Source organism: Trichosurus vulpecula, chromosome 1, assembly GCF_011100635.1.
Source record: "Trichosurus vulpecula isolate mTriVul1 chromosome 1, mTriVul1.pri, whole genome shotgun sequence".
NCBI lineage: Eukaryota > Metazoa > Chordata > Mammalia > Diprotodontia > Phalangeridae > Trichosurus > Trichosurus vulpecula.
Window position 1 is genome coordinate 198,057,659 of NC_050573.1, and position 27,442 is coordinate 198,085,100.

The 27,442-nt window shown below is 36.8% G+C and overlaps 1 protein-coding gene across 2 annotated transcripts in view; it reads right to left on the minus strand.

Moving 5' to 3' along the window:
• The window catches only part of ATP9B (ATPase phospholipid transporting 9B (putative)), a 527,294-nt gene that overhangs the window by 374,672 nt on the left and 125,180 nt on the right, over window positions 1-27,442 (minus strand). For both annotated transcript variants that reach the window (XM_036766185.1, XM_036766193.1), the window contains exon 6: window positions 4,368-4,426. In XM_036766185.1, coding sequence (XP_036622080.1) covers window positions 4,368-4,426 — 59 coding nt within the window. The remainder of the gene's footprint in view (window positions 1-4,367; window positions 4,427-27,442) is intronic.

Here is a 27,442-nt window from a genome sequence, read left to right on the forward strand (position 1 = left end):
CCTGAGTTCAAATCCAGCCTCAGACACTTGACACACTTACTAGCTGTGTGACCTTGAGCAAGTCACTTAACCCCAATTGCCCTGCCCTCCCCCCTCCAAAACAAAAGGAAAAAAATTAAAAAAAAAAAAGATGTGCATAATGTCCAAAAAGAGAGAAGTGATAGTACCACTGTACCACTTTGCTAATCAGATTCCATTTGGAGTGTTGTGTTCAGTTGAGGACAAGAACATTTTAGGAAGAACTCTGTCTGGAGAACACCCAGCAGACAACAACTAGGATGATAAAAGTCTAGGGAATATGCCATCTAAAGATAGTTTTAGGGAACTTGAGATATTTAAAAAAAACCAAAACAAAAAAGAACCAGGTGTCATGAGACTTCCGACAGGTTTTTATCCAGTTGATCACATCTCAGTAATACTTCTTCGCTCTGTCCAACTCTCTCCATTTCCAATGTCTCAACTCTCATTTTGGCCCTCACTGTCTCCCACTTTGTACTGTTGCAATAACGTTCTAACTGGTCTTTTTGTTTCCAATCCTGTTACAAGACCATTACCCCAATCCATCCTACACGATACAGAATATAAATGGTAATATAAATGTCAGATCATGTCACTCTCCTAAAAATCCCATAAAAGCTCCTTATTTCTTACATGTTAAATCTGAATTCCTTAGTTTTGTATTAAAAACTTCTCCATAATCTAGATATTAACCTACCATTCCAACAACTGGTGGTGAGCTGGGTATATGACCATAAACAAGTCATTTAACCCTGTTTGTCTCAGTTTCCTCAACTGTAAAAGGAGAATGATGCCATCTACCTCATACGGTTATTGGAAGGGTTAAGTGAGATAATATTTGTAAAAAGCACATAGCACAGTACCCAGCACATACTAGACACCATATACTATGAATGTTTATTCTCTTTCCTTCCCTTGTTAACAGCAACTTGAACTCACATAAAATTTTCAGGCTATAAAGCACTTCTCTCACGAGAACTTTAAAAAGTTGATAGAAATAAAAATGTGTGCTATTTCACAAAATTGAGACTACTGAAGTGTTTTGGCCTTAAGCTATCAAGAATTAAAAATCACAGTTCTAGACAGTTTTGAAAATAAATGTATCTGAAATACTGATGGATTAAAAGGTTAAGTTTTAAATTCTAAGGGACTATACTTCAACTGTAATAACAGCTGCTAACTAGATCACGGAAATAAAATTAATCTAGAATAGATTGCTCATTAAATATTCACATATACAAAAAATAGCTTTGCTTCTGTGTCCTTAAATCAAAGAAAAAGAATTAGGAAAGATTAGAGACACCATCCCACTATGGGGAAAAAAATGTTACGGTCATTTAAAAATATTACAGGTTCTCGAATGAGAAATTTGTCCCTTAAAAATTGTGAAATGATTCTAAGAGAAGTCAACAGAAATCTCAATGTATTATCATCATCCTCTGTGATTTTGCAATAAAAAATTACTATGATTGGCAACAGAGATGCACTTTATCAGGAAAAAATTAAATTGTCGAAAAAGTGACATTCACACAAGAGTATGGAATTAATGGTTTGAATTCTATTAAGTTATAATAAGCACTGAGAATTATTTTTCTTTCTATGAAATTTCAAATCTTCAGGTAAACAAAATATGAGGTAAATATGTATAAAAACAATATAGAAAAGTAATATCGAAAAATACTAAGTTGAATAAGAGGGGTTTTAATAATCTTTTATGCACAGTTACTATTTAAGTGTAGTTGTGTATTATCTAAAAGGGTAAGTTTTACTGAATAACTATGAACTAGATTGGTTCTTGTTTTGATCTTTCCTAAGTCACAGGATACGATCTCTATGTTTGATCTTTGAATGTATAGTTTATAAGTAATGAAATTTGACTTAAAGGTTTCTGACATGAGAAAATTCCAATTATGAACACAGTGCTTTTGTAGGAAGTAGCAATACAAAACACATAACCCTAGTGCGTGTGACAGAGAAAGAAATTACATTTAAAAGTTAGTTTTGAAGTATATTATGATAAAATTTAAATAAATGGTTTGTTTCCTATTGACCTTCACCTTTGTTATGAGGGATTTCAAGCCATCCATTAGGCCACACTAATAATTTTGGAGACATAAATCTGCCAGACCTAAATCAAAGCTGTTGTAGCTACTAAGCATGTTTATTTTCCCTGATAAAGGAGATCATTTTCAGTAATGTTTTTCTCAGCAAATGAGAAACAAAAAAAGGTGGGTGGAAAGAGTGGGTTGCGGGGTGGTAGGGGTGGGTAGAAGTGGAGTAGGTGGGAGAGCTACAAAAAAGCTTGAGGGAAAAGAAACAAGACAGGCACATGGCACATGGCACACGGCACGCGCACACACACACACGGATCGAGCAGAGAAATCATGGGGAAAATGAGATTAATTTGAATTAAGCATGATTGACCCCAAAGCTTAACAAAAATAGGATGAGTGAAGACAAACAAAGGATGTGCACAGATGTGTGACAATAAATCATAGGTGAGAATGTGAATTTAATATTAATTAGCATTTATACAGTGCTCTAAAATTTGCAAAGTGCTTTATATACATGATCTTACTAAGTCTCACAACAACCCTTTGAGTTAGATATTACAGAAAAAGAACAGGAGGAATAAAAGTTAACTAACTTGTTTACGGTCACAAAACTGGTAACTTTCAGAAATAAAATTTGAACCTAGTCTTTAGGTATAGTATAAAATGAAAAGTGGTTGGGGAAGAGAGTAGAGAAGTAAAAGAACAACTTTTCACTGCATAAAGAAAAAAAAACTTTTAAGACTTCAGAACACAAGTTGTTTCCTCTAAATAAGTGCCATGAGCACAAGGGGGGAGAGGGGGGGAGGGGCGAGATAAGCAGGTAAGTAACACTTTGTCATCCAATCAAGAACCTTTTGGCTGTTACCTATGAGCTAACAAGGCATTCTTCTTCCTTTCTTAGTAAATTAAGTGCCTGACTCAACTCCTACTCTCATGTTAGGGGATTTAAATGTACAAGTTGATATTCCCTCAAATATATGATAAAGGTAGTATCATTTCTCCTGAAACTCAAATGGTGACCAGTTAATTACATCTTAACACCTCCAAATGCAAAGATAAGTATGTATTATTTATTTCATTATTCTAAAATTTTTAACCAAAAAAAAATGAGGGATATGGCCAATATTTAGTAGATCCCACTATGGAGGGTAAGGCTCCAGAGTTAATCACTCCCTGACTCTCTTTTTTAGCCCAATCTATGATTTCATTAAGAGCTTCTCCTACCTGGGCAGAGGAGCAATACCTTTTCCATAGCTAGAGAACTGCCTGAGGCAATGAGGCCTGAACTGAGTTGCCCAGGGTCATACAAAAATTACTCCAGAAGTGGAACTTGAACACAGGTCTTCTGGATTCTGAGGCCAGCATAAATCCACTATACCATAATGGCTTTTAGTTTGTAACTTATTCTCATAATATATTTGAGAGAGAAGCAAAGCATAGAAAAATGGGAAAACAGGCATACTAACAGATTAAGTGATTTCCCCAAGGCCACAGCTTGTTAACAGACCTGCAACTAGAATCTTAATCTCCTGATCTATGATTTCAATCTTCTATAATTCAGACCAGAGCTCTTTTCCCTGTATGCATCCCCCTACAAACTGAAATGGCTAAATTTTATGTTTGGGGGTAACTCTTATAAATGTGTCAACAATTTGAAAATCTTTCATTATATGCTTATAAATGCAAAAAGATCAACTATATAAAAATCTATGTTGCATGCAGCAACAAACCTTTGAACTTCTCTACTCCTCAGATTTTGCTTCCTTTTACCATTTCCTCCTTTGCAGTGACCAACAACTTTTTTTTCCAGCTTCTATGTTGAAAGTAACATTCTACTTCTCTTGCTCATCCCTCCTCCCCTTCTCTCAAAGCAAGGACACTGTAAAAATTAAAACTTCTGATATGCTTAATAAATTTAAAAGGCCATGTTTCTTTGTAAAGATAAAGTTTTGAATGCTAAGAAGGAAATATCAGGGAAAGTAAGCCATAAATGCTTTCTGCAACATGAAGAATCTGACTTCTCTAAATTCAATTAGATTTGATGAGTCTGATGATGGAAAATTAACTCAGATTTCTGGATCAAATCAGACTATAGTTTAAACTATATAATTTAAAACCCACTTAATACAGACAATCAACAAAATTTAATTTTTTGCACATTATATACAAGGTTGTATAAAGTATTTAAGTAAAATTCATATTCTAAACAGATTCAATGTAAAAATAAAATTTGCAAACAGTCCATATTGTAAATAGGTATGTTTATCATCTATAATAGATTAAAAATTCATCAACCTTTTCCACTATGATGAGGTCTCCAACTTGTATGTCTGAACTCTTAACTTGCACTTTACCTTAAAAAAAAGAAGAAGTATAATCAACTTAGGCAAACATCAGCACACCAGAGTTCAAATTTTAATAGAAAAATTATTATTGGGGAAATAATTTTTAGAAAATGTTAAATCACTTCAGAAATGTCTCCTTAGGTATACTTCCTAAAGAAATTCATTTCAGAAAATCACAGTCACTGACACCTGCTTATTTGAATAAACCAATTACCACACAGAAGTAACTAGGTATCACAACAAACATAATAAAAACATTAGTAAATTTCCTGATGCTTATCAAAAACATTAAAAGTTCTATTCTCATTTTTCATTATTCTAAATTGCTGCCTAGGCAACCAATGATAAAAAATATAAAACGACATATTTTCAATAGAAAATATGAAATAGTTGATGTTAAGCCAATTATTAGTGTGAGGATTATAAAGATCCTCAAAATCAGTATTTCAAGTGGAATCGATTAGCATCATAACTGATAATCATCAGACAGGCCAAGAAGAGAGCATCTGTCAAAAATTATCTATAGATTGATCCATCATAGGTCTTTAAAAGTCATAATGTACAGAAGGAAAATTTTAATGAGGTGTAAGCTTCAGTTTTAAAATAAAGACAAATATCCTGAAATAACTGGATAATGTGCAAAAGAAATCATATAGTAAAAATGAACAAAAAAAAACTGGTATTATTTTAGTCCTGCCTTACATCTAACAGATAGTTAATTCATTGCTTTCTGCTTCCTTCTAAACTATATCACTTCAGAATCACAGAAAAGCAGGGCTTTGAAAGCTAATTTGAACTTAGACTTTTTTTAAAAAGCAAGCAGATTCCATGTAAAATATTCTTTATCTATTTTATTATATATAGGCTCATTTCCTTTACAGTTTAGGCACAGAACAGTGGTCCTCATTACTCAAAAATTCCAGTCAACTAAGTCATACTTACCAGTGAAGTATGTTATGTGAATGGCCATGGGCTATTTGGAAAATGTTTGTTAGACTAAGAAAAAAAATAGTTAAAAATACAAATGTGAATTTCTTTGTAATATATGTCATATGAATGACCAAATACCAATTACACTAAGAAAAACAATAGTAAAAGATGTGAATATGAAGTAACCTCAAATAGATATTTTTACTTAAAATCACTGAAGTAGGTGGAAAAGAAAGTAGAGCTGTTTTGAACACTGAAATTTTTATCCTATTTATTTGCTACTTCTTTCTTGGAATAATAAGTTTTTGAGCTGGATGAAACCATAAGACACCGTATAGTTCAATCACTTCATCTTACAGACAAGGAAACTAAGGCCCAGAAAGGTGAAGTTCTTGTCCAAAATAAGGGGTGGTAAACTAGAGTGTAGATTTAAACCCAGGTCCTCCGACTTCATATCCACTTTAATTCTATATCGATTAAGAACTTACTTTGTGCAACGTACTGAGCTACGCAAAAAGCACTTCATTAAAAGGGATCGCTCAGTAAGAAAGCAAAGACGAAGAAATACAGGGGGAAATCTAAATGCTGAAAAACAAAAATCTAAGTTTTGTTTTTATAAGAATTAGCAACTGTTCCTTAAGAAACTTAAATTTTCCTAGGGTATATATACAGATAAATAAAAACAACATATGCAAAGTAAATAAAAAGTAATTTTCAAAGTTTGAGGAAGAAGGAAACTAACAACTTCGGAAAAAAGAGTTTCTTATATGAAGTGCCCTTAACCTGAGCCCTGAAGGGAGCTAGATAATCTAAAAGAAAGAAGTAAATCAAGAGCAGCCCAGGCACTGTTTAGCTACACTGTCACTACTGGCAAGGAAAAGAAGTGGGATAGGTAGTTCACAGGAAAAACAAAGGAGTCCATTTTAGCTGTACACAGAATTTGTCAGGGGCATTACTATGAAATCAGTCTGGAAAGATAAGCTGGAGCCAGACTGTAAATGGCTTTAAATGTCAACTCAATTTGTATTTTATCTTAGAAGTAATGGGGAACACTGAAGTTCCCTCAAAAGGGACATGACACAGAACCGTGCTTTAGGAACATCACTTTAGCAGATCTGTGGAGAGCAACTGGAGAGGGAAGAGAATAATAGAGGCACAAAGCCCACTTGGGAATCTACAACAGCAGTCAAGGTTAAAATGTAATAAGGTCCTGAAGTATGGCACCAGCCGGACGATTGAAAAGAATGCAATAAGTTAAAAGGGGCATTATGAAATCAGAATGAATAAGACTTGGCAACTGATGAGATATGAAAGACATGTATTGAGAGCCAGGAGTTGAGGATCCTTCCAAGCTGGTGAACTTAAGTGATTAGAAGGATGATAGTCTTCTCTAAATTTATAGTAAGTTAGGGAAAGAGGTGGCTTTGGAGAGAAAGAGAAGAGCTAGGTGGAACAGTGGATAGAGAGCCAGGCCCAGAGTCAGGAAGAGCTAAATTCAAAGTCAACCTAACACGCTTTCTACTGTATGACTGTAGGCAAGTCATTTAAACTGTCTGCCTCAATTTCCTCACCTGTAAAATGGAGATAATAATAACACCTGCCTCCCAGAGTTGTTGTGAGGATCAAATCAGATAATAATTATAAACAGCTTGGTAGAATGTTTGGCACAGCGTAGACATTTAATAAATATTTCTTTCCCACTACTTTCCACCTTTGGAGTTGATAATTCAGGATTAAAGCTCATTTAAGAGATTAAAGCTTGATCAAATAGCATGCTTGAATCCTAAGGAGTTGGTGAGATTACCAAAACTACAAAGAGAGAAGAAAATGGGGTCCAGGACAGAGCCCTAAAGTATGTCTACACTCCCATCCTCCACTTCTTTCCTCTCATTTACTCCTCCAATCTTTACAGTATGACTTCTGTCCTCATCCTTAGAATGAAACTATTTTCTCCAAAGTTCCAATGATTTCCACATTGCCAAATTTGGTCTTTTCTCAGCCTTAATCCTTCTCAACCTATTTGATAAGAGTCTACAAAGTAACAGAAAAAAATCGGATCAGGGGTCATTCTTCAGTGGATAAGTGGTCAAAGGACATGAACATTTGTCAGAAAAATGATGAACTATTACCCATAAGAAAGATCACTCTAAATCAAATAACAAATGCAAATCTGAGGTTTCATCTGATATTCAGCAAATTGGTAAAAATGACAAGAGTTGGAAACAATATTGGGAAGGTTGAGCAAAGACAGGTACACTAAAATACTGTTGGGAGTTTTAAATTAATCCAATCGTTCTGGAAAGCAAATTGGAATTATGCTGAAAATGGGTCCCTTTGATCCAGAGAACCCACTACTACGCATATAACCCAAGGAGGTCAAGGATTAAAAAAAAAAAAAAAAAAGGTCCCATATAGACCAAAATTTTCTTTGCAACAATTTTTTTGTGTTAGCAAGGAATGGGGAACAAAGAAGATAACTATAAAATAGAATGATTAAACAAGCTACAGTGCTTGAATGTAATGGAATATTACTGAATCACAAGAAATGATGAATATCAACAATTCAGAGAAGCATGGAAAGACATATCAACTGACTCAGAATAAAATGAAACAGATCAAGGAAAATGGATAATGTTACTACAACAACATCAAAAGGAAGATCAAAATACAATAAGTGATGCTGTATAATTATAATACACAAGGTTGGCCTCACAGAATAATTCAGAAAATGTGTTTCTCTCCTTTCTTCAAAGAGATGGAGATGGGATAGTTTGTGTCTATGTAACCACATATATTGCATCTAAGTTCCCAATTAAAACTCCCTCTTCTACAGAAGGCCTTTCCCCCTTAATTCTAGTGCCTTCCTTCTCCCAATTATTTCTTGCACATACTTTGTTTGTATGCATTTGTTTGTTTGCTGTCTTATTCATTAGTGTGTGAGCTCCTTGAAGGGAAGGACTGTCTTTCGCCCCTTTTGGTGTCCCCAGTGCTTATCACGGTGCCTGGAGTATAGCAAGGACTTAAGTGCTTACTAACTTTTTCTGCAGAGAAGTGGGTAGGAAGTAGGAAACTGTAGACGTTCTTCTCTGAAACTGGCTATGAAAGATTATACCTTTCAAAGATACAGGACAATAGCTTAAGGAGATACAAGGCTCGAATGAAGATTTTTATAAGGATGAAAAAGGTGAGGGCAGGTTATTAGACAGTGAAATAACCAGTGGAATGCACCATTCATCTCCTGGCACGAGGAAGGGGCTAGAAAAGGTGTCCTAAAAATTGTCTGCTTCACCTAAACCTGGCCTGCTTACTCCAGCAGGCAGGCAGGCAGGGATCCCACTCTGCAGTCAAAACACAAAAAATGTACAAAAGTCTTTGCAAAGATGATTCCACTCACCATGAGCACATGGAATGTGTGCACACTTGTGGACAACACAAAATACAATAGACCTGAAAGACAAACAGCTTTTATTGTGTCACATCCAAATAACATGCATGAGTGAAACAAACCTGGCAAATGAAGGCCAGCTTACAGAAGTTGGAGCTGGATGCATGTTTTTCTGCAATGGTGGCTGGAATAAGCAGCGCTGTGAAGATAGCAAAGGTTTTGCAATCAAATCTAATCTGGTCAACAAGCTTGCAGTTCCAAAAAAAGTGAATGACAGGCTCATGATAATACAAAGGCCACTTGTAGGAAAAGTGCTACTCCACCATCATCAGTGCATATGCTCCCACCATGATGAACACAACAAGCTTGTAATTCTGGGTGACTTTAACGCCAGAGTAGGTAAGGGCTACCAAACATGGCAGGGAGCTCTTGGGAGGAATGGAGTAGAAAACAACAACAGTCACTTATATTGCAGACTTGTGCAGCTCATGATTTTCTCATCACCATACTGTTTTCCATTTACCTAAAACAATAAAGCTTCAAAGATGCAACCTCCAAGCAAAAGCCACTGGTATTTAATAGACTATGTAAGGAGAAGAGACACAAAGAATGTGAAAGTAACAAAGGCAATGTGTGACAGAGTGCTAAATTGATCATAGAATTATCCTCTCAAAGCTAAATATTTGCACTCAACAAAAGTGGTGGCCTTAGGGCAAGACCAACAGATTAGAGAGCTTTGCCATGTGTGAACAGGTTGTTGCTGACTTGGAGGGAAAAATGAGCTAATACAAGGTTAGCAAAACAGTAGTGCAGAAAGGGACTGGGCAGCTTGTAGAGAATTGCTGTATAGAGTTGCATTCACTTATCTGGGCCAGAACACTCAAAAACACCCCGATTGGTTTGATGAAAATGATTGGGAAATTCAGAAGTTACTAACTGAAAAAAAAGAGAACTCCACAGGATGTACCAGTAGGATAGTTTATCCCTAAGAAGACAATGTTTAACTCCATCAAAAGCAAAGTACAAGCAAAGGTTAGAGAGATGTAGGATTCTTGGCTCAGTAAGAAGGCAGATGAAATTCAGTTTTACACTGACAGTAACAAGAAAAATGCTATTATGATGCCCTAAAGGCTATATATCTGCCAAACACCTACAGTGTATCTCTCAGGATATGATCCTAGAGGGATGGGCTGAACATTTTCAAAGTGTTCAAAAGACCATATCATCAATACTGAAGCCAATGACTATACATTTAAGGGATGAAGTCAACCCCTATCTACCTGAACTTCCAACTGAAGAAGAGGTTTTGAACGCCATTAGGCTCCTCATGTGGCACAGCTGGTGCTGATTCCATTCCAGCAGAGATTTACAAGGCAGAGGATCCATTGCTCATAAAAAAGCTGACTAAAATCTTCTGGGTCACATGGAAAGAGGAGGTTATTCCTCAGGAGTGCCTCCACTGTCCATCTCTATGAAGAAGGGGAAATAGGTTGTCCTCTGACAACTGTGGAGATCTCTCTTAGTCACCACCAGCAACATTCTTTCCAAAGTCCTTCACCTGGAAGATGATCATCTACTCAAGAGTCAGTGTGGCTTCATAAAGGGCTGAGGAATGGTTGATATGGTGTTTGCTGCCTGACAACTCCAGGAGAAATGCCAGGAACACAACAGACATCTGTACAGAATGTTGGTTGATCTGAAGGCCTTTGATACTGTGGGTTATAAGGGTTTGTGGAAGATCATGGCAAAATTTGACTGCCCAGAAAAGTTTATCATTATTGCATGCCAGTTTCATGATACCATGTTTGCATAAGTTCTGGATGAAGGAAAATGCTCTTGCGCTTTTCCAGTCAACAAAGGAGCGAAGCAGGGATGTGTGTTTGCTCCCATGCTTTTTAGGATAATGTTTTTAGTGATGCTGATGGGTACCTTCAATGAGGACAAAAACAGCATCAAGGTCAGCTACCACACTGACAGTAAATTATTTAACTTGAACAGTCCAGAAGCCACGAACAAAGTGGAGGGAGAGCTGGTACACAACTTTTTGTTCACAGATGACTGTACACTCAATGCAGCCTCTGAGGCTGAGATGCGAAAGAGTGTGGATCAATTCTCTGCTGCTTGTACTAATTTTGGCCTAAAAATTAACACACCAAGAAGACACAGGTTTTCTACCAGCCAGCACTTCACTATCCATATGTGGAACCATCGATTACAGCAAATAGAGAAACTCTGAATGCTGCAGGTAAGTTTACTTGCCGTGGCAGCATACTTTTCAGGAATGTACACATAGAAGATGAAGTTGACACATGCATTGCCAGAGTCAGCTCAGTGTTTGGGAGGCTCCAAAACAAAGTATGGGAGAGAAGAGGTGTTAGGTTGCTGTATTAGCAATTTAGATTTGAAGATCTTTCCCACTCATTAATAGGCCACGTGACCTGCTTACATCCCAGGAAGCCTAAGACACATGTGGTGGGAGGAGCTACCTGACAGGAAAAGAAGTTATGTCACAGGAAATGCAGAGAGAGAGAGAGAGAGAGAGAGAGAGAGAGAGAGAGAGAGAGAGAGAGAGAGAGCCACCCTCATGATTGTTAGAACTGAACAGGATGACTTAGCTGTACTGTGAGTTTGTTTTGGGGAAGCCCCCCACAGAGGGTCAGAGAGGTTTTGGGATGGCAAGGCTCCAGGCTGTGATATGGTGTTTTAAGTTCCTTGCTGTTATGATAAAGGGGGCTGACTGGCTGCGGTAGCTGAACATTTGGTTATGGGATATGGTTTTCTGGTGTCTGAATAAATGTTATACTTCTACCTTCTCTATGGAAAGTCTCTCATACCTTGCAATACAGAACTACATAGGCATATTCATGATTATCATTGATGTTATGTTTATTGCCTTACTGTTACAGTTACCTACCAAACTGAAGGCCTACATAGCCCCTGTGCTGACCTTATTATAGTATACCTGTGAAACCTGGAAAGTCTACCAGTGTCACACCAGGAAACTGAATCACTTTCATTTGAATTGGCTTAAGAAGATTCTGAAGATTACTAGCAAGATAACATACTAGACATTGAGTTCCTCTCTGGAGTTGAACTGCCAAGCATTCAAATTCTGTTGCAGAGAGCACAAATGTGATAGGCTGGCCACATTGTTCGAATGTCAAAAATAAGTTTATTAAAAGCCCATTTTATGGAGAACTCACAGGAGGCAAGTGCTCATACAGAGGTCAGGAAAAGCAATACAAAGACACTCTCAAGGTCTCTCTAAAGAACTTTTTCCTGAGCTTATTTAAGTATCAGATTCAAGATCTGAACCTGTCTCTCTTGTCTTCTAAGTCCTGAAAAACTTCAGAACTATGGGATTGTGAGACATGGGAGACACTGGCACAGGAGCATCTAGCATGGCATGCCTGCATCAAAGAAGGTGCTGTGTTCTATGAGCAAAGCAGAATTGCAGTAGCTCAAAAGAAACATGAGATATGCAAATTTAGAGATATCTCCTTCCGAAATGCTGTTTTATATATTTTTCATTAAATTATATTTTTGAAACATCTATAGATGAAGTTGAATTTCAACTACTACCTATGTAACATGGTATGGTAAACAGAGTACCAAGTTGTTATCAGAGAATTTGAATTCAAATCCTGTCTCTTGTCAATCAGTAACTACATGACCATCATTTTTCTGGGTTTCAGTTTCCTTACCTTTAAAGCAAGAGAAGGAACTAAACTAAATGGTTATTATCTCATTTACCAGCAGGAAAATTTTCTAGACTTCTGCAAAGTAATATATGACTTTAACAAGTCACAACCTCTCTGAATCTCAGTTTCCTCTAAAATGAGAATGAGGCTGACAATAAATAAAAAGTGTTATTTTTATATCACATTAAGGTTTTCAAAATATTTTATATCCACACAAAAACTCTGTGAGGTAAATAAAACTATGAGGTAAATACAAAAGTTCTTACTATTCAGACCACATGAGAAATAAAACAAGAAAGTATTTTGCAAACTGTAAATCATCAAACAAATATAAGGTAGAACTATTTCTGATTGACAATGTGTCAAACTGGAAGTTTTTACTTTAGTTGATTATGAAACCATTTCTCAAATTCTGCTTTTTTTAAAATGTAGCACCATGTTTACTTTGAGCAGTTTTGCATTTATCTGTGATTCTTATATTTTCTTCTGTGACAGTGTGGGCCCTTGAAAGAACAAAACTGTGCTTTTAAGTCCTAACTAGTCTAGTGGGATTTTATTACAAGCTGAATGTAAATAAATCCTTCTGGTTGGATGAATTACTGAATTTCTATATGTGACCCAAATGTCTCTAAAATTACACATGTACTTTTTGGTATATCCAACAAATACTGACTTATTAAAACACAAACACATCAAGGTAATAACAAAGGTGTGTATGCAAATGCATATGTGTGTGTATGTCATACCAAAATAATGTCAAGTGTGTATGTTTATGAATATATGTGTGTATATACACACATTATAGCACTAAATAAGTAATGCAACACTTCTCTTCCTCAACTACATTGTACTCTAAATAGACAGTTGTATATGGCATAATTATTATCTTATATCGATACTAGCTTTCCTATTTTGCCATTGAAGTTCATTTTCTCTTGTTTCAACAATCCGGCTAGCAGCTGCTGTGGAAGGTGTAAAATCAACAACAACCAGCTCACAGAACACTGCAAAAGCCCAGGTTCTTTTGATCTGCTTTACTAAGGAAAGCAACGTTAAGGGGTTAGCAAGCTTACTTTAATTCAGCATACAAATACCATTCACTTAGTTCAGGGGGAAAAGCCAGCACCCTGAACTTTAGAGCAAAATATAAACAAATTACAAACATCAACAGACAGACCAAATACAATTCATAGTTACCAACACCTAAGTTCAGTCTGGTAGCTCATAACAATGGCTGGCCCAGAGGAGCCACCACAGCTGTGGGTCAGAGCTCCGGAAAAGGAAAGCTAACCCCTGGGTTTATATCTTTTTCAGGGTCAAGGGTGAGTCACACATGTGACTCACCCACATGACCTAAAATCGTCACAAAGATGCAACTTAAACCCATGTGGTCTAAAAGTGATGTCACAAATATGTCACTCAAAGCCATGTAAACTAGGCTTTCCCTTGAGGCAAGGAGGTCGTCAAGGACTCCTAATTTGATCAAGGAACTAAAGGCCAAACTCTTCAAGGGCACTTGGTTGAACTAAGTGCTAAGAGCCCATTTTGACTGCCAACACATCTCTCTACTCCACATTGTCTCTAACCAACCTCCTCCATCTCTCTCTTTCTCTATCATACACACACACACACACACACACACATTCATTCTCTCTCTCTCTCTCTCTCTCTCTCTCTCCCTCTCTCTCTCCCCCCCCCCTCCCTTCTCCCCTCCCTCCCTCCCTTTTTGGTGCTTCTGGTTCAGACATTTCTTCAAATTAGGTTGGTAACTGAGGCGGGCACCCATGTGGCAACTACCAGTCTTCTCTAATAATCAAAATTAGACCTTATGAAATGCTTAAATCATCCCAATACTCTTCAAATCTTAATTTTCAAAAGGATGATTTAGTAATTTTGCATATAGTAACCTAGTCACATGCCAACAAGAGGATTTCAGTTTTTCACACAGTAACACAACCATGTGAAGACATCAGAATATCTTTTTTTTTGTCTCATGATTCTTGGTCAACACAGAACAAACTCATTTAAGAGTGTAACAAACTTCTAAAAATCCCACATATGATAAACTTAAATATCATGCTGTGCTCAAGGTAAATAGAAAAATAATTTGGTCAAGTTCTTTTATCAGCTTCCAATTGATTCTCTACTTCTATATTAACAATGGAAGGAAATGCTTTTTTTTTTTTTATGTACCTCTCACTATTTTAACTGGAAGCAGCTAGGCGGCGCAGTGTGGAAGCTGGACCTATAGTAAGGAAGAACTGAGTATAAATAGAGCCTCAGACACCTACTAGCTATGTGACCCTGGACAAGTCACTTAACCTCTGTCTCAGTTTCCTCAAATATAAAATGGCCCCTACTTCCCAGGGTAGTTGTGAGAATCATATAATATTTGTGAAAGCATTTGGCATAATGCCATGTAAAAAAAAAAAACCCTTTTTTCTAGTTATCTTTACCTAGTAACACCTGTACAATCTTTAGACAGATCACACAAACTAAAATTAAAGACTAAAAAGCAGCATCTATTGAGACTTTAGATATCACCTAATTTATAGTTTTAACAGTCATTTGCAAATTTCAAGTTGGAAGGCTATTCCTGCATTGACCTTATAGTTCTCAACCTGAGGCATTTTTATATTTAACTCATTTACTAATGTCCCCCTTAGGGCTGTTCCAGCATTAAAAGGGTCCTTATTGAACCTGGTACAAAATCTCACAGCAGGAAATGACCTTTAAGTCATGTAGGCTTATACCTGAACAAGAATCCCCTCTAGAATGACCCAACAAACGGTCATCCAGGCTGCCTGGAGACTTCTAGACAGAACTCGCTACTTACTGAGATAGCCCTATCACACAGTTTTTCCTTAAAACAAGCCTAAATCTGCCTTTGTAACTTGTACTCATTGCTCCTCATTTTACTCTACAGGAGCATAGAGAATAAAGTCTAATCACTTTTCCATACAAAAACACTTCAAATATTGGAAGACTGTAATCATGTTGATATCATGGGAGTGCCCCAGTGTGATATCATCAAAAGGCCAAGATCTGCAGAAGCTTAAAGCTGGAGAACTGAAAGGCAACAGGGAAAGTCTTAAGATACAAAATAGACATTTCCCACTCTAGAAAGGTTGGGAGATATGAATATCTTGCCTGCATATGATGAAACTGAAACTAATCACTTTAAGGCACCATGGAGTAGCTTGAGAACTTTTGAGAGAATTTGTCCAAGTAAAGAAAAGACTCTCAGGACTCAGGCTCTGAAAGAGTCAAAGGCAAGGATTTTTTTGTTGATTCTAAATTAAGAGTAGTTGCCCCAACTTAAAGAGTCTGGCAATACCACAGCCAAAGAGAAAGCTGTACTCCGCTCGACACCTCCGCCCAGCCACCAGAAAAAAAGACCAGCTACCTATCAAAAAATGAGTGGAGAAAGAACAGATTGACCTAGCAAAGATGCCATGCTCCAGCCAAGCAATGTGCCTGGCCCAGTGCAAAGTCATCAGCGCATAATTAAGAGTCAAACTAACCACCAAGCACCAAATGACCTATTTGACCAAGCCCAACAGCAGACTGGTCCATCTAACTGAGTTACCTCATCCCAGGAGGAGAAAACACAGTTAAGTCTATTGACCCAGTGGAGAAACTATCCCCTAAGAGCCAGCCAAGCCAAACAAGTCAACTCACAGTAAATTTCATTAGGACCTTCTTCCAGAAGGGAAAAAAAATCATCAATAGCCTGTAGTTTCAGAATTCTGAGATGCCTGGCCATATACGTCCCCTATGAGCATGATCCACTACCAATGTACTTTAAGTTTGTTCTTACCCAATCCTGGATTGTAGGAGAATGGTTCCCTATTGTTTGGGGAAAATGCTTTGTAACTACAACCCTTGCTGCTGTGCCATTTGAGTAAATATCTTTGATAAAGAACAGACTCTACTAGCTAATTAAGGGAGAGCACACTGGTGAGGGCTCGTGAATTAGTATTATGAAGATGACCACCCACAGGGTTAGCCTCGGAATCCTGGGAGTAGTAAAAGTGACCCTTCTGGTGACCTAACCTGTCAGTGGCAGTGTGAGCCAGGCAAGTGAGCACTGAGAAGGCATTACATTTACATGTAATGTAAATATAAAGCTAAACCTTTTAAGTTCCTTTAGCCCTAGAGTCAGCAAATGGGAGTTGGGGTCTGCTTTTGGACACCTTTTCCCAAGAGCTAAGAATGGTTTTTACATTTTTAAGCAAAGCCTTATTTTATTATTTAAAAAAACAAACAAACCAGTGTTAGCTTACAGTACAAAAGCACAGAAAGGCAGGATTCTGTCATCCTTGCTTTAGCCTATACTCATATGGTATGACCTTTTTGTTGCTGTTGTTCAAATGTTCAGTTGTGTTCTGACTCTTCATGACCACATGGACCAAAACACTCCAGGCCTTTTTATCCTCCGCTATCTCTCAAAGTGTGTCCAAGTTCCTGTTCATTGTTTCCATGCTGTCCCCTTTTTCCTTTTGGCTTCAGTTTTTCCCAGTATGAGGTTTTTTTCCAGTGAGTCCCAACTTCTCATTTTGTGGCCAAAATATTTAAGCTTCAGCTTCAGCATGTGACCTTCCAGTGAATAGTCTAAATTAATTTCATTAAGTACTGACTGATTTGATCTCCTTGCTGTAGAAGGGACTCTCAAAAGTTTTCTCCAGTGGTATCTTCCAACAATATTTGGGAAGTTTGAAAGACAGGAATGTTGGGGGCGGGGGGGGGAAGACGAGTTCAGTTTTGGACATGTTGAGTTTTAGCTAACATCTAGAAGCCACCTAGTTTGAGATGACAAATATACAGTTGGAAATAGGAGAAAGGTTAGAGCCTGACAAACATATTTGAGAATCATGAGCATAGAGATGATAATTAAATCCATGAAGTCACCAAGTGAAATAGTATAGAGGGAGAAGAGCAGAAGGCCCAGCACAGAGCCCTGTGGGACACTCAAGGTTAGTGGGCATGACCTGGAAAAAGATCCAGCAAATGAAACTGAAAAAGAGCAGTGAGATCATTAGTAGGAAAACCAGGAAAGAGCAGTGTCACTGAAACCTAGAAAGCTGGGGGTGATCAAAGGCGCAGTATTAAAGGCTGTGGAGAGATCAAGAGGGATAGGGATTGAGAAAGGGCTATTGGGTTTGGCAATTAAGAGATCATCAGTAACTTGAGAGAAAGAAGTTTCAGTTGAATAATGAGACCAGAAGCCAGACTGCAGAGTGAAGAAGATCTCATATCCTCTTAAACTGATTCTTTTAATCTATTATTAGTGAAGTTGGTTTGAATTATATATTTTTTTATTTTTTGAAATATGATATCTAGACTTTTTTTTCCTTTTTCTTTTTTTTTAAATTTATTTATTTATTTTTAGTTTACCACATACGGTTCTACAGAGTTTTGAGTTCCAGATTTTCTCCCCTCCCTTCCCCCTCCCTCCCCAAGATGGCATGGAATCTCATATAACTGTCATGTATAATTTCGCATTGAATTAATTTATGCACTAGTCAAGTTGTGGAGAAGAATTTTGACCAATGGAATGAATCATGAGAAAGAAGAAACAGAACCAAAAAAAAAAAAACCAACCCAAAAACAAAAACAAAAGAGAAGCAAAAAAGGCGAGCATGTAGTGCGCCTCGATCTGTATTCAAACTTCACAGTTCTTTCTCTGGATGAAGATAGCATTCTCCATCGTGAGTCCCTTGGAGTTGTCCTTGCACCTTAGGTTGCTGAGAAGAGCACAGTATGTCAGGGTTGGTCCTCACGGAATCCATATATCTGTGGCTGTGCACCACGTTGAATTATATTTTATGATTCCTGAGTGACTCATTAATTTTAACCTTGGAGCCTGGACTGGCCTATCATAGTCTTGACCGGGAATAGCTAGGGATATATCACTGCCCTCAAGGAGCTTATATGCTAACAGGGACGACAACACACATGAGAAATTAATAGCATTCTTGTCTGGGAATTCACAATTCTGGAACAATGTAGAATTCTACTGACATGCCTTTTCCAGAAACAATAGTAGGTAGTATTGATTTTGGATTTCCCAAGAGTGGGGGGGGGGGGGGGGGGGGGGCGGGCGAAGGTGTTAGTAAACACAGGCCAGAAAATAACTGGGGTAAAAGTCTAAGGAGTAAAGAACAAAGTGGCTTAGGTCGTCCCAGGTATGGCCTCTGGTGGTCCAGTGAAAAGCTCTTTTCCAAGTGCAAATGAACTAGACAGTAGTAATTATCATCATGATCATTAAGTCATGTAAACACATAAATAGTTTTAAAGTTTGCAAACTTTCTTCACAGCACCTTCCCACTGGGGCCTTGCCCAGAAGTCCTTTATGCTTTTCCCAAGTCCTCCCAAAGTCATACAAGGTACAGCTTTCTGTTAGATCTTCCACAGTTATTTTCCCTAAAGTCAGTTGAAGTACTGGCTTTCCCTATGCTTCTGCTAGTGTTTCCTGTCCTACCTCTTCAGCTGCTGGTGGGACTTCTGATGCTCTCAAATGGACTGCCCAAGATTAGGGTAGAACAAAGAAAAAGAAACAAAGGCACCACATATTTTCCCAACCCAGCAGCTCACAACAGTTCCTGCCTCACTCTATCAAGAAGGAAAACAACCAAGGATTGGAAGACTAATTAGGAGCCTATTATAGGGAAGTGATAAGTGCCTAAACTAGAGGCGAAGTATTGAGAATGGGCAGGAGAAGACAAATTAGAATGATACCAAAAGTAGATTCAAAAGGCCTTGCTGACAGATTGGACACTGAGGTGGGGAGAAGGGAAAGACAAGTCAAAAATGATTCCCAGGAAGGAAACAGAGGATGGGAGAAGATATACAGAGGTTCTGAGGGGTGAAACAAAGTTGTTTGGCACCATACATCTCTTTTACTTTAGCTAACAAACAAGGTGAACATGTTCTCATGCAGGAAAATGCAGGAATCTGAGGAGTGAAGAATGTTGACTAGCACATGGGTAAAGACCAATAAAAGCAGAAACAAAAGGGATTCCCAGATTTAAAATGTGAGCGACTTGGAGTTCAGCAACACAAAAATGGTATAGGGAAATTTGAAGGAGGCAAATCTAAGAAAGAACATTATGAGTTCATTTTTTAACATACTGAGCTTGATGCCCTAGCAGGACATCCAGGTGAATATGTACAATATGCAAGTGGAGATAAAATGATTAGTGTTCAGGATGAGCTATTTATAAAGAGAATTGGCAGTCATCTGCATAAAGGGTGGCAACTGAACCCATGGAGAGGAATGTAATTGAAATTGTAGAAGAAAAGAAGTCTAGATTGACCTGTAGTCATATAATGAGCAAGTCACCTATCCTCTTTGTGTTTCACTTTTTCAATCTATGACATCTATAGTCCTTACTTGGAAGGGCTGATGTGAGGATCAAATGAGATAATGTATATCAAAGTGCTTTGCAAACCTTAAAGTGCTGCATAAATGCATTGTTAAAAAAGGAGACAAGTGGCCCAGAACAGGTATTTCGGTGACAGCCAAACTTACAGTGTCTCTAACCATCATCCATCTCCCATCTCAAAGAAAATTGGGAAGGAATAATCTAACAGATGGGAGAGTAATTCATAAATTCCTTAATTTCATAATCATGTCAAAAACTCCATTAAGTACAATGTAAATATATTATTTTTAAAATTTGAAATATGATCTCCTATAGAGAGTCATGGAAATGACCCAAGGTAATACGCTTATAAGTAAAATAAAGGTAGAAATAGCAATATATGCATATGTATGCACAAGCATATTATACTATAATATTAATAAAAATTGATAGCATACCACAGTAGAATAGCAATATAAATATCACCCAGTTTTAGATATTATTTCACAATATAGCAATTTGCTTTGCACTTAAAATATTTAATAACATTACACAATAAAATACAAAATCTGTAAATTTGGTATTCCCATAACAGATTACAAGCTCCACGATACTGATCCTCCCTTAACAGAATTCTGTACATTGTGTACTACATACAGTAAATGCTTTCTTATTTGATGAATTTTAAAATTTAATGAGAAAAAGTTTGTTCAGTAAATACCTATGTTGCATACCAAACATACAGGGTTGGAGGCTGGAAGGAGGAGTAAATAGTCAAGAACAAGAACTGATGATAAGGTTACATTGTATAAGCTGTAAATGTCTTCTACATAAGTACAGTACCCATCAAGAGGGAGAGGAAAAGAAAAAGGCAAAGAAAGGACTTATTAAGCACTTATTAGCGCTGTGCTAAATGCTTCACAAATATCTACGTTGATTCTCATAACAACCCTGGAAAGTGGTAATATTATGATCTCCCTTTTACAGATGAGGAAATTAAGGCAGACAGCAGTTAAGTGACTTGTCCAGAGTCACACAGCAGTAAGAGTCTGAGACTGGATTTGAACTCATGTCTTCTTGCCTTCAAGCCCAGAGCTCTACATCCTGTGCTACCTACCTTAGCAAATAAACATTTGATTGATGACACAAAGAGGAAAGATCTAGTGGTAAAATAACAGATAAAATGCAGAATCACAAAATCTTAAGTGTTAGAAAGAATGCTGTAGGACATGTAGCCCATCTCATACCAGAAGCACATATTTCTTCTTCAAGTTCCAACAAGTGGTCATTCAGTTTTAATGAAAGGAAACTCACTTCCTACAGAAAGAACCAATTCCACTTTTGGACTGCTCCAGTAATTACTAAGTTTTCCCTTAAACTGAGTTCAAATGTGCCTCATTGCAAATTCTAGCACTTGGGATAAGCAAAACAAATCTGATCCCTATTCCCCATTAAAGACTTTTAAATTCCTGCAGATGGCTTATCATGCCTCAAGTTTTCCATTCTCCAGATTTAACTTCAAATCTTTCAACTGACCCTCGTATGGTAGGTTTCAAATATACACATCATGACAGTCACCATTCTCTTTTATATCTCTCTACAAAAGATTGGTGTGAATGTTATTGTTAAAATGTGACACCCAGCATAGTACAGCAGGACTGCCACCTTCCTTGTGAACTCTCTAAGTTTTATCAACTTGCTTTGTCTTTTTTGGGATTCTACATTATATTACTGAATCATACTGATCCTGAAGCCTATTAAAATCCACACTAACTGTTTTCTAGCTACCTCTTAATCTGTAATGTGCAAGTTAATCAGTACAACATAACAGATGCTAGTCTTAGAGTCAAGAGATCTGGGTTCAGAAACTTCCTCAATCTGTAACATGTCACTTAACTTCACAGAGCCTCAGTTCCCTCATCTATAAAATGGAGTAAAAAAATCTGTACTACCTAAATTTAAAGTTATTGTGATGAAAGCACTTTGCAAATCTGAAAGTGAATAAATGTGAGATTTTTTTTTATTATATACAATTGTCTTTTAACTCTACAGCAGGACCGTATATACTTCCATTCCATTTTATCTTAGATATACGGCCCACATTCCAGATCCACTGATGTCACACAAGAGCTTAATAAATGCATATTGACTATCACCTAATTTTATCAGCTACCCTTTCTAGCTTATGAAAGCTATGTCTTCATCCAAGTTTCTGACAAAAATTGCAAGATGTTACACAGAAAACAAACAACCTTGATTAAGAAAACTGCTTAGTGTAAGAAGCAAATAATCTCCAAAAGCTGGGTATTTTAACTACATAGAGTATACAGTAACATACCAAAAAATGTTCAATAAACACCACTCAGATCAAAATGTCTTACAAACACTAACTTAATATTCAAGCAATAATAAACAAGGTATGGCTTATGTTCTATAAACGTAAAAGAATTTCAGTGTTGAAGGGACTTGGCTGCCATCTAGTGTGAACTAAATCTGGAGGAAAAAAATCTTCAACATTCCCAATATGTGGCCATTCAACTCTAGTTTGAAGACCTCAAGACAACAAAGAATCCACTATTTCCTGAGGTAACCCTTTACATTTTTGCATACCTTAACTCACTGAAAATTTTTCCTTGCATCAAATATCAATTTACCTTTTGAAATTTCCACTTATTGTTCCTAGCTCTGTCTTCTAATGTCATGAAGGAAAATTTGACCTCTCTCCACATGAATCTTTCAAATACTTGAAAAAAAAAAAAAAACTACCATGTTGTCCTCCTTTGCATCCTCTTCTCCAGAATAAATATCCCCAATTCCACCAACAGACAATCATACAGCATGGCCCTTTGGCATCCCAGATGCCTTCTTCTGTAAGTACTCCAGATTATCAATGTACTTCTAAAATAGGATACTCACAACTCAACACAATGAACTGCTGTGGTCTAACTAGAAAAGAATACAGGGGACTAGCACTTCCTTGTTCCTAAAGTTATGTCTCTTAATGAAGCCAAAGGCTGAATTAGCACTCTTGGATGTCAAATCATACTGTTAACTCATGTTGAGCTGAAAGTACATTAAAACTATCAGATTTCCCCAGACAAACCTATGCCTCCCCCTATGAACTTGATTTTTGGACCTAAGTAAAAGACTTTACATTTGCCATTGTTAAATTTCATTATCTTAGATTTGGCCCAATGTCCAAGCCTGTTAATATCTTTCAATCTGTCATCTGTAAAGTTGTTAAGCTTTTATCTAAGTTACTGGCTGCTAATTGTTAAATAACACAAGATCAAGCACAGATTTCTAGGGCATTCCCCCAGGAAACTGCTTCCAAAAATGTTTCCATGAATGGTTGGACCAATTATGAATACAGCTTTCAGTATTTTTATCTATCCGATGTTGTTTCCAACTTTTCCACAAGAACTGCATATGAGATTTTATCAGATGCTTGCTAAAATGTACATAATCAATATAATTCCCTTAATCAACAAGTTTAATAACTGCTATAAAAGAAAAAAATTGATTAGCATGGCATGTTCTTGTAGAAGTCACACTGTTCTTGTCTCTTATCACCTATTTATTTTCTGTGTTTACTAACCATTCCCTTAATAATGCATTCTAGAATTATGCCAAGAATCAAACTCAAGGTTGCTAGTGTAATGTCTGCACAGTCTGTTTTCTTTGCTTTACTTAAAATTGAGACATTTGATCTGCCTTTCTGCATTCTCTAAGATAGTGCTCTAGTTTACTATCTCTCACTCCCACCCTCATCAACCTGACTCTTTACCAATTCTTTCCCCTAAAAACATGTTCCAATTTTTTTAAACAGGAAATAAATTTTTAAAAAAATACAAGTCCCCAAGCTCATCAAAACCTGAAAAAAAAAACCAGAAATGTATTGCCATATTATCCCTGTCAAATAGGTTACTTATTTTTAGGCAAAGAGTTTAACAACTCATTAAAAAAAAGCTGTCAATCAACAAATATGTATTGAGCACATATCATGTGCCAGGCACTTACTTCACTACTTACATGCACATTTTAATGGGGAAGACAATAGAGAGAACACAGACATAAAGTTAATAAATATAAATAAAATATTTACAAACAAAATAGTTTGGGAGGGAGAGCACCAGCTATTGGAGAGGACCAGGAGAGGTTTTATAAAGATGGTGCTTGAGATAGATCTTAGAGGAAGTAGGAGACTCAAGGAAGCTGGGGAAAAAAAAGAAAGCATATTCCAAACATGTGGGAAGGACCCAAAGGAGGAAAGAAGGGAGAGAGGAGGATCCTGCGTGAAATACAGAGTGCCCAATATGGCTGGATCGGAGAGCACCCAGAGGGACAGTAATATCCAGTGAGACTAGAAAGATAGGTTAGAGCCAGGTTGTGCACGGCTTTAAAACCTAAATAAAAGAATTTATACTTTGCCCTAGAACCAATAAGAAGTCCCTGGAGTTGACCAAACCAGAAGTCACATGGTCAAATCTGCGCCTAAGGAAAATTAGCAACAGTGCACAGGATATACTGATATGGGTTAGAGACTTGAGGCAAGGAAACCAATTAGTAGGTGGTTGCAGCAATCTAGGCAAAAGGTGATAAGTGGCTGAAGGAGGGTAATAGATGTCTAAGTGGAGCTCTGCACAATATTCCTCGAATATTTATTTTTTAAAAGATTTCTTTAACCTGAATCATTGTGACTGGCTTACTTTGATACTTACTAGATACTACAAAAGAGATACAAAGCCAGTTAATTCTCTGGTATATCCATACACATACAACTGTGTATATGTGTGTATACATATATGTGTACATATCCATATGTACACATATGTATATATAACTATGAACACATAAAACACATGTATGCATGTGTATATTCAATATCATGTATATATTCCCATGTATTAATAAACATCCATATTTATTTTAAAAACTGAAGTGGTAAGTAATAATAAGGAAGAATGGACTAAACACATACTATGTGCCAGGCACTGTGCTAATTTCTGTACAAATATCACCATTTCATATAGAAAGCAAAGTGACATCTGAAGATAAGTTCGGACTAAAGGAAGGTCATCTGTTTGTATATGAAAACCATTTTTTAAGACAAAGAAAGAAAGGAGGATATAAGCAGAAGCAAACATGTCAACTGATAAGAAGAAGAAGAAATTATACAGAGAGGCAATCTCCATGCCATAAAGGCATAAAAGAATGAAAAAGAAAAGCAATATTACAGTTTTAAAAGGGATGAAAAGAATTTCGCATGTTTGAAAAACAGGCAATTTTTGTAAAATTAAAAACCAAACATTCTTCAGTAATAACAAATATAGTCAATTTGTAAATCTATAAGCCTATAATCAATTCTTTCTCTGGTCTGTCAAAAGAAAGAATCATTAGATAGCATTAGAAAGAACACTAAAATAATGCAATATTATATCTTTGCAAAGAAACATTCAGAGACAAAACATTGAATGTTATTCACTGCATAAATTATTTTTGCCAACTATTTTCCCTCTAAAAACATTTCACTAGCTAAAATACTCTTTACCATCTGTGTAATTACCAATAAAAAGTCCAAAAACTGTCAGTATTGGCTGCACATCCAGACTTTATAGTCCACCAAGGCACAAGCCTTTTGCCTAAAGCAAGATGCAGAACTAAACACTGAAATAAGTATCTATACTAATTCATTATGCTCACCAGATAAAAGATTTTGCAAGGAATTACAATGGTGTAAAACTTTAACAAATATCTCATATGTGCTAAGAGATATTTTATATTTTAACAATCAGTAGTACACACAAGAAATAAACAAAAACAAATATGGTCTTACTCAAGAGGATACACTCCAAAGATTCCTATGGATAAACTAAATGCTTTACCTTTAACTATTCCCTGAAGGACATAACCTACATAAATCTATATAAAAACATAAAGATGCTAACTTGAATAATTTAGGATTCTAAGAATTTCTAAATCTCAACTGACATCAAAATGTGTAAGGAGATTGACTCTTCCAGTCTCATCACATATACAGATACATAAATCTATGCTATACAAATATACGTGAATGTGTAGACAAAGGGCTGAGAGCCTCTGTTCTGTCATTTTTTTCCTTCCCTTCCTCCTCAATTTTCCAGTATCTGACGCCAGCTTCATTGCTATTAGAAACTTAGTTCTTAAACAGTCCTAAGTGTGAAGGTGAATGTTTTCTTGAAAGAGATGGAGTGATATAGCAAGTTGACTAGCTATAAAAATATACACAGAATAATGTTAATTTGTGTACACGCACACACGTTAAATATAAGGCACTAGTCAGTCAGTCAACAAACATTCATTATGACCCAAGCACTGTGCTATAAACTAGGAATACAAAAAGAGGCAAAAGACAGAGTCTACCCTTGAGAAGTTCACAAAATAGTGGGGGGGAGGGGGAGGGAGATCAATAACTATGCACAAACTGTATAAAGGATAAATAGCAACTAATTAAGAGAGGGAAGCACTAAAATTAAGAGTGGCTGGGAAAGATTTCTTGTAAAAAATAACATTTTAGTTGAGACTTAAAGGAAACCAGAGAAGGCAATATGAGGAGATGAGAAGAGCATTCCTAGCATGGGGGACAGCCAGGAAATGCCTGGAGTCAAGAGATTGAGTGTCTTACTCATGGAACAAACACGAAGGCCAGTGTTACTGGACTGAAGAGCTACTGGTAGGAAATAAGGCATAAGAAGACTGAGAAATTAGGAAGAGGCTAGATAATGAAGGGCTTTGGATACCAAACAAGATTTTGTATTTGACACTAGCGGCAACTGGGAGTCCCTGGAGTTTACTGACTATGGAGATGACATGATCAGACTACAGTTTTAGGAAAATCACTTTGGTGGCTGAATGGAGGATGACCTGGAGCGGGGAAAGACTTGAGGCAGGCAGACCCACCAGCCCGTTACTGCAATAGTCAAGGCATCAGGTGATAAATGCCTGTACCTGAGTGGTGGCAGTGTCAGAGGAGAGAAGAGGGCATATTCCAGAGATGTTGGTATATGGAGATTCTTCATTCAGGAATTCCCTTTACGTATTATAGGTCCAGTCTCCATCTTCTGGGAGTTTTTATTCTTATTTCTTCTCTCTGGTGTTTCTTTTTGTCATTTTTTTGAGGTTTATGTGAGCAGAACAGATTCCTATCAACTTCCTCCCTCTTTGCCAATTTGACTAGAAAGCCCTGCCTAGTGAATTTGTTTACAGTATTTCCTGAATTTATTTACAAGTTACAAATGAATTCATTTACAGTATTTCCTGAAACAGGACTAGTCTCAGGAAAGTATATGCAAAATAAATGCTGCAAAAATAACTACAGTTTAAAAATATTGATTCCCCTTATGGAATAAAATTGGGAAATCTGAAGAAACAAGAAAAAGTAAATTTTCATACTAAAACCAACATTCACAAACCTAATAACAGCTACCAGTTACATAGTACTGGTGTGCAGATATATGCTATCTCATTTGATCCTTACCACAATCCTGTGACCTAGGTACTATTATTAGTCCCATTTTATAGATAAAGAAACTAAGACAGAGAGGTTAAGCGACCTGCCCAAGATCATATATCTATTAAGTATTTGAGGACGGCAAGATCAGAT